This window comes from Anoplopoma fimbria, chromosome 7, assembly GCF_027596085.1.
Source record: "Anoplopoma fimbria isolate UVic2021 breed Golden Eagle Sablefish chromosome 7, Afim_UVic_2022, whole genome shotgun sequence".
NCBI classification, from domain to species: Eukaryota; Metazoa; Chordata; class Actinopteri; order Perciformes; family Anoplopomatidae; genus Anoplopoma; species Anoplopoma fimbria.
The window spans coordinates 11,498,482-11,510,383 of NC_072455.1; the positions used below are offsets into that span (position 1 = coordinate 11,498,482).

The window sequence follows — 11,902 nt, forward strand, 5'->3', positions numbered from 1 at the left end:
TGAGTCTCAACCGGCAGTCGTCATGGCAGAGGAGGAGGAATTCTCGCCGAACCTTCTGACAGAGGAGATGAAACACGGCGATGGCGACTTCGTACCGCCGGACGGTTTGTGCTGGGTGTCGGTGCTGTCCTGTCTGCTGCTGGCGTGTTCTTATGTCGGGAGTTTGTACGTGTGGAGGAGCGACCTGCCGAGGTGAGCCACACACACACAGCGGTGTGACAGACCCCCTCTCTGGGCTCTATTGCTCTCTGCTACGTGGTTTCAGTTATACTATGCTCATTCTGACATATTTACCTAAACATATGGCTCAATGTGCTTTTACGTTAAGGTCACAACCTTTACATGTTGTGACCTTAACATGTGCATGTGTTTGACAGTGACACCCGAACGTAGCGCCGCTGTGTGGCCTGTTATCAAACACTTTGTAACGTATTTGATGGTTCCTCAACTTGGCACAACCATGGCCGTACTAACCTTTTATTGGGCCCCAAGGCAAAGTTAGCTGGGGGGGGGCTACTCATTCGCCCCCAAGAAACAGTTATAATCTACAAATGAACATTATCTATATTATCTCTCATAGCTATATCTGGAAATTAGGTCTTCAGGCAGCTGCTGACTTCATGATAACTAACAATTATTCTCATTATGAACTATCGTAGGGTTATTTTATGAATCACTGTTAAGTTTATGTTCAATCCTTTTAGAGGATTACTCCATACAAAAATCAAAGTGTGAAAATGACAAACCACTGTTTTACTAGGGGTTATGTGGCATACTATTCTTGGTTGGGAGCAGTTGCCAGGCAACCAGCAGACTCCAGGAAGTTACTGGTCCTAAACCTAAATAGTCCATATTGAAGCACTGGGCGAAAATGCTCTATATGATAAGCGCAAAGCCAAATAATATTAAAACAAAACAATTTTTGCCAGTTCAGTTTTTGTCCTCTGTGCCGGTGATGATTACGTGATGTGTTATTATTGTCTCTACTGATCCTGTCTCAGGGATCATCCCACTGTGATAAAGAGACGCTTCACCAGTGTCCTCATCGTGTCCGGCCTCTCGCCCCTCTTTGTGTGGGCATGGAGAGCATTCACAGGTGTCAGGGTGAGTCCATGTTTCATAAACCACTGACCAAAACCAGGATTTAACGTATTCCTTTTATATGTACTGTTTGTCATGTTGCTGTCTGACACATAAGCTGTTGTACTATGAGACTGAGATGTTGTTTTTGTGTGTTTATGTGTCAGACTGGCCCATCGTTACTGGCTCTCATGGGGATCCGGTTTGAAGGCCTTATTCCTGCAGTCATACTTCCTCTGATGCTCACCATGGTAAGGAACAAATCCTCTCTGATCAGTCATGAGCAGAATTCAACCACCAACCGTCACTTTAAAGATTCTCTATACGGAATTCAGACCACGGCTCGCAACATGGCGGCAGCTGAGCTGGTGGTTCGCAGCTAACAGTGCTGACAGACATGACAGTGTTTACCTTGGGGGAACTGGAAGGTGGGCCCTACGCTTTTTAGACGACGTAGGGCCCTATTAAATCAGTTTTATGTATTTTCCAGATTCCTCTGAATTCTGTGTTTAACTATTTAAGCACATTTTGCCATCGTAAATTGTTTATCATGTGGTCTTGGGCTCAATCTTAAGGACATTTCATCGTCCTGAGGCCTAAACAAGAAGGATCGGGGGAAGATGAAAATTATTTTGGGCCTTATTTGGGATGAGAGTTGAAAAGAAAAAAACCTTACTACATCACAATAAACGGTGATGAAAATGACGTCACGTTTTGTGTAGCACACAGTTCTGGAGGTAGAGCCTGTCTTGTGTGTGGTCCTGTGCTGCAGGTCCTGTTTCTGGGCCCCCTCATGCAGTTGGCTATGGACTGTCCCTGGAGCTTCATGGATGGGATCCGGGTGGCCTTGGGTGAGACAGGCAGCATGCTGGATTGTGTCCTCTCTATCCTCTCTTTTAGCACCATTTCAAATGTGGACCAAATCTCCATACATCCGTCAGTGGACTATAATGAAGTGGTTTCTCCACTGCCTCCTCCTCTGTCTCTGTCTTCCTGCAGACCCGTGGTTCTGGTCTTTGTGCTTCAGCGACATGCGCTGGTTGAGGAATCAGGTGGTGGCGCCGCTGACGGAGGAGCTGGTGTTCAGGGCCTGCATGCTGCCCATGTTGGTGCCCTGTGCCGGTCCTCTCACTGCCATTTTCACCTGCCCCCTCTTCTTTGGAGTGGGTGAGTTCCACCAGTGTCAGATTCATTACGTTAATAACCTTACCTGGAGTATTATAATTTAAGTCTATTTATTGGATGAAAAAGCAAGGGTCATACCAGCGTTTTGCAAGTTTAGCAGCTCAACTTTAAGTTGTGTATTTTCTATATTTTTACCAACACTTTTCAAATCCTTCCTGATTGCTTTTAGATCTTAAAATCTATTTTTTTCCCACCGCTCCAAGTCTCCATCTACATCTCAGAGGGAAATGTTTTACCTTTTACTCCAGCTTTAGTTACTAGTTACTTTGCAGATTCAGATTACAACATTATAACATTTAAATAGATAATCAATATATAAATTATGATTATAATATTGATAAGGATTTATTTGTCCCTAGGGGTAAATTCACAAGCTACCTAGCAGTATGTTAAGTGTTATACATACATACATACATACATACATACATACATACATACATACATACATACATACATACAGCGGGTAAAATAAGTATTGAACACGTCACCATTTTTCTCAGTAAATATATTTCTAAAGGTGCTATTGACATGAAATTTTCACCAGATGTCGGTAAAAACCATACAAATATGTTCAGAAATTAAGTTATGTGTAATAAAATGGAATGACACGGAAAAAGTATTGAAGACATGAAGAAAGGGAGGTGCAAAAAGGCATGGAAAGCCAAGACACCAGCTGAAATCTATCAGTAATTAGAAAGCAATCCTGCCCCTTGTCAGTGCAAATTAATATCAGCTGGTTCAGTCCCAACTGATGGCCTATAAAAAGGTGTCTCATTACCAAGGTGTCACACAAGAAACATCTCATGATGGGTAAAAGCAAAGAGCTCTCTCAAGACCTTCGCAACCTTATTGTTGCAAAACATACTGATGGCATTGGTTACAGAAGGATTTCTAAACTTCTGAATGTTCCAGTGAGCACTGTTTGGGCCATAATCCGGAAGTGGAAAGAACATAATTTCACCATAAACCGGCCACGACCAGGTGCTCCTCGCAAGATTTCTGACAGAGGAGTGAAAAGAATTATCAGAAGAGTTGTCCAAGAGCCAAGGACCACTTGTGGAGAGCTTCAGAAAGACCTGGAATTAGCAGGTACAATTGTTTCAAAGAAAACAATAAGTAATGCACTCAACCGCCGTGGCCTCTTTGGATGCCATAATACACACCATGTTTGGAGGTCAAATGGCACTGCACATCACCCCAAAAACACCATACCAACAGTGAAGTTTGGAGGTGGGAACATCATGGTGTGGGGCTGTTTTTCAGCATACGGCACTGGCAAACTTCATATAATTGAAGGAAGGATGAATGGAAAAATGTACCGAGACAATCTTGATAAAAATCTGCTGCCATCTACCAGGATGATGAAGATGAAACGAGGGTGGACATTTCAGCAAGACAATGATCCCAAACACACAGCCAAGGAAACTCTCAATTGGTTTCAGAGAAAGAAAATAAAGCTGCTAGAATGGCCCAGCCAATCACCTGACTTGAATCTGATAGAAAATCTATGGAAAGAACTAAAAATCAGATTTCATAGAAGAGGCCCACGGAACCTTCAAGATTTGAAGACTGTTTGTGTGGAAGAATGGGCCAAAATCACACCTGAGCAACGCATGTGACTAGTTTCTCCATACAGGAGGCGTCTTGAAGCTGTCATTACCAACAAAGGCTTTTGTACCAAGTATTAAATAAATTTCAGTAAGCGTGTTAAATACTTTTTCATGTATGGATTACTTGGGTTGTTACCGACACCTGGTGAAAATTCCACGTCAATAGCACCTTTAGGAATATATTTACTGAGAAAGATGGTGACGTGTTCAATACTTATTTTACCCGCTGTGTGTGTTTGTGTATGTGTATATATATATATATATATATATATTAATATTAAAAAAAATAAATTTCAGTCATTTTAATCCAATAATATGTTTATTATTCTGAAATTGGCCATTCTGCATAATGAGTACTTTTCCTTTTGGTACTGTAAGTACATTGTACTTTTACATAAGTGTAAGCTTATCCTGTGGTCCATTTTTCTCTCTAATGTAATGCAATTAAACTTTTTCTTTTATTAAAACAAGATGATGTTTTCTCGTTGTATTGTAATCCCAAAAAGGCTTAATTTGCGTATTATAATCCCTCAAATTTCCCCGACCTGATTTTGGATCCATATCTTTCACATTTTATACATCTCTGGAGTTTGCAGTTCTGCATAAATTAAATGTCTTGGTAGGTAATGCTGTGTACACGAGTGTTACACAAGTTGTTCTAATCAATATTTTTATATCAAAAATTGATTATTATGCGTAACACTAAAGGCTTCTAAAGAACACCTCAGAGTCTCTGCAGATCTCCTTAAACTCTACAGATATTTTCAGCATTTCATCAGCCTGGTTTTCAGCAGCAGGTGCAGCTGTTTTCAGTGAAAAGTCTCTGATAATCCAACAGTTTGCCCTGCAGCAAACAACAAACAGACACAGTTAGAGACTAGCTGGTGAACTTTGTGGAGCATTTAGCTGCTAAAGAAACTCCGGGGGGTTGATGGAGACCCAAAACGGAGTTAAAAGCAGTGTAATGATTGGATTTAAATTCTTCAGGTGGACACAAACATCACTCCTGGGAGATATGCATTGGTCTCTGTCTGTAACTGTTTGCTAGCATGTTAGCCATATCAATTTGCAAAGTGATTATACAGTATGCGAGTGTTACACATAAAATACACACATCACTGCTTCACTTGAAGACAGTTGTTCAATTTACAAAACTGTTGAGGATTCCATTACACAGTAATCCACTGGTTTATTGCCATTATGATCCTTTTTGAAGAAAAAATACACTTTATGATATCCATCCAATCAACAACATAATGCTGTTTTAACATAATGTTCTGCTGACCCCAAGTGGCCAAAAAAACCATCAATGCAGCTTTAATATAAATAATTAATATTCACTGGGATGGAACAACTCAAACTTGTTTCAGCACTCAGTTGATTTATTTCTAAAGTATGTACAAATGAATGTAAACCATGGCTGCTTAGAAAAGTAGCTAAGTGTAAGAAGGATTAGCTGTTAAACATAAAGCATCATGGGTAAGGGCGCTGTCCGTCCTTTGGTGTGGTTACTTTGAGGTGGAAATGCTGTCAAAGTGAATGATCTAAAGAAGGCAGGGACAGTCAGAAACCGATGGCGTTGATGCTTCCTGTACCGCTTTATCGATCGTGTCACTGCATCTCTGATTGTCTTAACGTTGGCCGTCTCTCCTCCAGCTCACTTCCACCATGTGATCGAGCTGCTGAGGTTCAGACAGGGGACGCTGTCGGGGATCTTCCTCTCTGCAGGTGAGCACCGACGTGTTTTAGCCACGTGTCCGAGTTTTCATCATGGCTGGATCTCACTGTATCGTACAGTGGGATAAGGCAGAAGGTGATGAATAATCATGTTTCTCTGGTCTCTAACAGTGTTCCAGTTCTCCTACACGGCGGTGTTTGGGGCCTACACTGCCTTCCTCTTCATCAGAACAGGTGAGGAGCTTTCATACTCATCCCCTCCTGTCCCGCTATTAACTTTTGGACGACAATACCAATCCTTAAATGTGATTGTTTTCACACCAAAACCAAAGATTTGTTCTTGTAAGGGAAGAAAATCTTCTGAAACGGCGTCCAAACTGTTTTAGAACATGAAATATTTCATTTACCCTCGAGCATCAGCCAACATCTGTTTCAAATGTTTGTTTTGGCTCGCCGTTCCGTTCCTGCGTCTGTCACCTTTTGGTATCTCAGAAAACCCCTGGAGGGATTTTCTTCAAATTCAGCACAGGTGTCCACCTGATCTAAACTATGAACTGTTTAGAATTTGGTGGTCAAAGGTCACATAACACGTTTTTTGATCCTAAACTCAAGAATTCATATGCTCATTATGACAATTTCACATAAATGTCTGATAGAATAAAATTATGCAGTGATGACATTTTGGACGGACACGGATGTAAACTGCAACCTGACTGGTGGGTGTTGGCATACAACCGAGAGGCATTCATTCAAGCTTGAATATATTCCATAAGCAGACAATCATATATAGATCGTATAGGATCTGCATTCACATATGTAGTTCATCTAACTATAAAGCAAGAATTCTCTGTACGTATGTGTGTCCTTGTAAACAACTTAAAACAAACAAATGTAACAAGATTATAGATGCCTATATGTCAGATGCCTTATAAGAAAAAATACTAGATCTCAAATGTTGTGACACAGATTAATTTAATCACTTTACGTCATAAAAACGCTTTTCCCTGAACCGGATCAGTGTTTTTACTGAAGCACTTGACTTAAAACTTCAAACGGTTATGACGGATTGGATTTCTTCACTAGAGAAATAGCAGTAAAGATAATCAAATGTATGCTACATCAGTGTGGGGCAAGGGGAATAATATATCTGATATACAGACAGTAACAACAGTCTGAGAGGTTGGTTAAAGACATTTTCTCACTCGAACATGGCTGTTAAAGTAAACTGGAAATATAACAACATTAGATGGTGCATGGTGTAATGTTACCATAACAACAGCGGTGCAAAAATGACTTAGCAAAGCGGCGATGAAGGAACATTTATAAATCTATTTTAACTGACTTCTACTAACAGAGACAACGTTGTGTACCACATGTTTCCATGTCCCCTTACCGCTGTATACTGGTCTATCTCCAGCAATGTGTCTCCTCTTCCTGTGTGTTGCAGGTCACCTGATAGGCCCGGTGCTCTGCCACTCCTTCTGTAACTACATGGGTTTCCCAGCTATCAGCGCGGCGATGGAGCACCCCCACCGCCTCGCCGTCCTCTCCTCCTACCTGATGGGGGTCGTCCTCTTCCTGCTCTTCCTCTTCCCTTTCACCGACCCCTCCTACTACGGCCTCCCCACACCGGTGTGCACCCTCACCCCCTTCCCAAGCTCCCTCTGCCTCTCCTGACCCCCCCCCACGCCCCCAACACACTTTTCTGCTATTGTCATGTCATGGGTTTTTTCTTTTTGCCAAGTTAAGAGTTCAGGTGAAGTCCAGTGTGGGCTTACAGTGCTAACAGCCATGCGGACTAAGTTGCCATGTTCTACGGTCTAAGTATCGATGTGTCGATAAATCAGCTGAAGCTCTTCTACAGAGTGACTCCGTTTAGGTGGTGGGGGTTCAAAACTCTAAAAACAAGACCTGAGTTCTGCTACCTGACAGGTCTCGGCAAAGTATGGGGTTTTTGTGTTGGGTTGGGGTCATTTTGTTGGGTTCAGGTTTTGATGTTAAATTGGTCAGTACTAGTTGGGTTCAGTTGAATCTAAAAGAAGCAGGTATAGGCCTGGTTTCCCCATACAGAAAGTTCTAATAAACTAGAATTATCCTTTGATGCCTTTGAGCATCTCCAGATGGACACATGGAAATCGTTGAAGAGGGTTGTTGGAGAAACCGATTTCCTCACGGCTGCACTGCATTGTGGTCTTTAGAGGCTCACAGAGATGTTGCTGTAGCTGCACCGGAGCACAGGAACGTCTGTGTGATGTTGAAATAGTAAATACACAGCAGGAACACATCCACATCACCTACATTTCATAATGTTATGGGCTTGTTTTTAACGGCGACATTTCATCTGGATTTCTTATTTGTGTGAAGTCGGACACCACGACTCTGCTGTTGTAGAGAAACGTTCTGCTGGAAGCGGTCGGTGTTTTATACGACGTATTAGTAATTTATTTATTTACCTCTGTTTGTATTCAGTGCTGGTGGTAGTTTTTTTGTTGGTGAAGCTGGGTGATGGGATAGCTTAGGGGGTCCAATGTCCGTTAAGGCTGAAACATACTGTGTGTTTCTGTTTGTTTGGAAGGACGTTAAAGCTGTCAGTCAAACAACAACTGGATCGAAACTGCTGGAAAAAGGACGGTCTGTTACGTCTCAATCACATAGTCAAAAGCAGTTTAAGTCCATTAAAATGTGGTTTCATCGGTGAACCGAACCACTGTTTGAAAGTGTCTCACAGTACAATATCTACTAAGGTATGTCCTGCATCGTTCTGTAGTCGTTACTAGTTTTAGTGGATAATACTCGAGAAAGTTGTCTTTAATCAAATCAAATTAAAATAACTTAACAATTCAAATTGTATTTAAACAAAATCACTCTAGTTCGTGAGAACAAGCAAATTAATGTGTGCTTCTTACGGGACGGGTCTGCTGATGTCCATTAGGGACAGCAGAGACCCATGTGCAGATGTCCATAGTTCATCAGGTGTCTACGTCTGTTTTGTCGAGTATAAACCAAATCTTCAGGATTTATGCTACATTTCCCGACACTGCAAATCCTGAATTTGAGTTTGTGTAGTCTGAAACGTCTGCGTTTGTGTCTTCACACAGGAATGTTTTGGTCTTGGAGATTGTTATGAGTTTTCAAACATTTTTGAAGATCTTTTACTTTGAGGTCCTAAAATGGTCCAGTATTGAAGGAGAAGGCTGCAGCTGCTAACCGTTTTGTAATGTGATCCTCACCGCCAATGTACGTCCACTGACGTTCTGGTTTTGCCACTTATAGGCTTGGATTGTTATTATAAGTGTCTGACAACATTATGGAGAGGACCCTACAGAGAAAGAGAGTTTTCCTTTACCCTTCACTTGATCCGGTCTGTTTGTTACTGTTTCAAGTCTCGATCACAGAAGTCTCATTCATAAATCCTGTGAGAGGTGACTTTTTGCCGGAAGACAATGGTGGAAACGGGAGTGACGTTGAATAGAGGATATTTTCAATGTCATGGCTGGATATTTAGCTGATATCACATCTCACGAGATGTTTGTAGGAGACTTCTTCGAGCAGGACTTGTTCAGACACAATAACAAACTAATCAGATTAAGTGAAATTTGAAGAAAAATACATGTTTCTCTGTAGGGCTCTTTTCGTCATGTAGTCAGACATTTATAATCACACTCCGTCAGTGGTAAAAACAAGCACTTTTAGTGGACGTACATTGACGGTGAAGAGTTGCTCCGAGCGATTACATTACCGCCTGTTTGGCAGCTGCAGCCTTCTCACTCAATACTGAACCAATTTCAGAAATTGGTGTTCATATTTGTCACTTAGGGTCCAGGCTGAAAAATACCAAAGTTTCCCTTTAACCGGTTAACTTTAAGTTCCGTTTTGTTGGTGACCAACATTTCATTTTTGACCGTTATTGTGAGCGCTAGACTTCTGCGCGATCTTAAAATATTCTCCTTCCCTTATGGGGGACATAGAGGTGCATCACTGGCTTTTTTTTCCTATAAGAATGTTATTTAATTAAACTGTCAAACTAGAAGATAATCACTAATCTGACTTGTTGAGCTCTCGCTCCACTTGAAGTGTATTTGGAGCTCACAGTTGGTGGCGTTTGAGGTGCTTCTGACAGTGAGAATAGATACTGTGAAGAAGTGGGCTGCTTGGGTCTTCAGCAATAAATCCTATATATATATATGGAAGAGTTTGGATCTATTTTAAGTGACTGAGCGAGTGAAGCGGTGGATTCTCTGGAGGATACACGGCCGTATATGTTTGTTAATTATTCTTGGCAGGTCATTTCTTTAAGTTTACAAACCCTTGGCAGGTAGAGAGATCTGTTGTGATGAGAATTGAACGTACCTGTAGCTGCCAGCAGAGGGCGTAGCAGCACTTTGTCAGAGACAGAGCTGAGGGAACTCTGCATTCTGTTTATCGACCTGTCTGACATCAGTCATCCGTCACCGGGAAAACCAATTCGCTCTAACTTATTTCACTCTGTCTTCTACACAATTACGTAGAGCAGATTGATGCAGAGAGGAGGAACCCTGTGGCAAGGATCTCACTGCTGCTAGATCACAGTTAAGAAAAACTGTCCTGCCTCCTACATTGTGTGTCTCATTACTCAACTATAGAGTCTTTCTCTCAACTTTACAAATAAGCTGTACAACAATAGTCCAGAACACCTTCGCCCCTAGATTGACTTTTATTCATGTATAAATGGATCATCTTAAAGAGCTGGCACATCAGTTTTTGTGACTTAATGGTTGAAACCGTGGTTTCTTGTTCTTCACCCTGTTTTTACGTTAAATCCCAGGACCACAGTGAACGTCAATAAATCCCGTAAATCTGGGAATAGTATAGTTAATGTTTAGTTCTCCAAATACAGGGTTGGGGTTTCAATTAAATTGGAATTTATAGGAATGGTGACATGCTTCAAATCTCTCTACATCACACCTATATAAAGCCTCTGTATAGATTTTCAATGCATTATACATTATAGCATATTTTTCTTTATTGAAAAATTTGGCCTCTAGTTTCCTGGTGGGAAACAGTCAGTGACTATGTTTACATGCACACTAATGTTCCACTATTATTCCAAATATGATGCAGCATCTTTTGTTTGGATTGGCAAATTGGATTTTCTGAATAAGGCCTTATTACCACTTGACCAACTGGGCAAATTATATGCTAGATTTACTAGCCCAGCGTGGAACGTGGCATATTGTCTTTTTTTCAGAATAAGGGCAAACATCTGACTATTTTCTGCATGTTAGCATAGTTGATGACGCGGTGGTGGTGTGTTCTCTCGTTAACGCATTAGTCATGAAACTACAAGCCCATTTGATGCTGTCATTCTCAGTGTCCAGGAGACAGATCTAACTGTAGCCTTTCTGTGGGTGTAGACATCGCTCTGCCTATATGTCTTTTTCCATGCTACCACTGGTGGGCGACATTTGATAGCAAACACATAGTGGCTTTAATGAAAAAAAATGGAAACTACACCAATCAAATAATCACCATAGATCAATCCTAGAAATCTCCCACAACCGCATCTGCCTATGAAGAGAGCCTATGAATGCATGAGACCCCTTTATATATGCTGTTATTTCTCTTTGGAGCACTATTTTCTAAAGTGAAACAATCACATCCTGCAGAAATAAGAGATACATTTTCCTGCAATGCTGCTTAAAAGCACTGACAAATTGAAGATTAATGGACATTATAGCTTGAATCACTCGTTGCTAGCTATTCTTTTCCTGTTAGAAAGGCACACAGCAGTCCTTCGTTCAAGCTACCAGCCAATCGGCAAATCCCAATATCTATATATTTATTTCTGTATGTGAGGCACAGGTCAAGGCTCTCCCTTTATTTTCTCTATAGCTCTGTGTTCATGTATTGTTCCACCACACTCTACCCAGAAACTCTCCACATATAATTAGCAAACAGGCTCAACGCTTTTTTTTTTTTTTTTTTTTTTTTTTTTTTTTTTTTTTTTTTTTAATTCTTTTCAGTTTCCTGTCACCAGCTTAAACTCAGACACAATGGGGGTTAAGGAAACTCTAGTTTTGCCTTCACTGCTGTAAAAAGAGACAAAAAGAAAAGAAACACTTCATATTTTTTCCCAAACACTGTATTCAGCCAGCAACAACACGTCAGTATTCACTGGAGAGGATGGGGAACCTGTTTTAATATTCAGACAGCAACAGCTAGAGACACTGCAGAGTCTATTTTTGCTAAGCTTTAGCAGCTCTGTTATTTTAATACACAGCACTCAGAGGACGAATATTTCAGAACTTGTGAGAAACAAATAGTGAGTGAGCTGGTGAAACAGAACTCCACAGAGGTTTATATTGAGCACT

The 11,902-nt window shown here is 41.0% G+C and overlaps 1 protein-coding gene across 1 annotated transcript; it reads left to right on the top strand.

Annotated features, from left to right (window-relative positions):
* The first annotated feature begins 22 nt into the window (after nucleotides 1–22).
* On the top strand, nucleotides 23–11,523 carry rce1a (Ras converting CAAX endopeptidase 1a). Its single transcript, XM_054601128.1, has 8 exons — nucleotides 23–192; nucleotides 1,002–1,104; nucleotides 1,248–1,331; nucleotides 1,853–1,931; nucleotides 2,080–2,247; nucleotides 5,532–5,603; nucleotides 5,724–5,786; nucleotides 7,000–11,523. Exons 1-8 carry the CDS (start codon nucleotides 23–25, stop codon nucleotides 7,227–7,229), a joined length of 969 nt encoding a protein of 322 aa, XP_054457103.1. The 3' UTR covers nucleotides 7,230–11,523.
* Nucleotides 11,524–11,902: the final 379 nt, after the last annotated feature.

Bases quoted from the DNA above. Each gene is read 5' to 3' on its own strand.
- rce1a (XM_054601128.1), top strand. From the start codon at position 23: ATGGCAGAGGAGGAGGAATTCTCGCCGAACCTTCTGACAGAGGAGATG. The intron at 1,105-1,247 runs GTGAGTCCATGT...TTTATGTGTCAG, and splicing joins GAGCATTCACAGGTGTCAGG to ACTGGCCCATCGTTACTGGC. The intron at 5,787-6,999 runs GTGAGGAGCTTT...TGTGTGTTGCAG, and splicing joins CTTCCTCTTCATCAGAACAG to GTCACCTGATAGGCCCGGTG.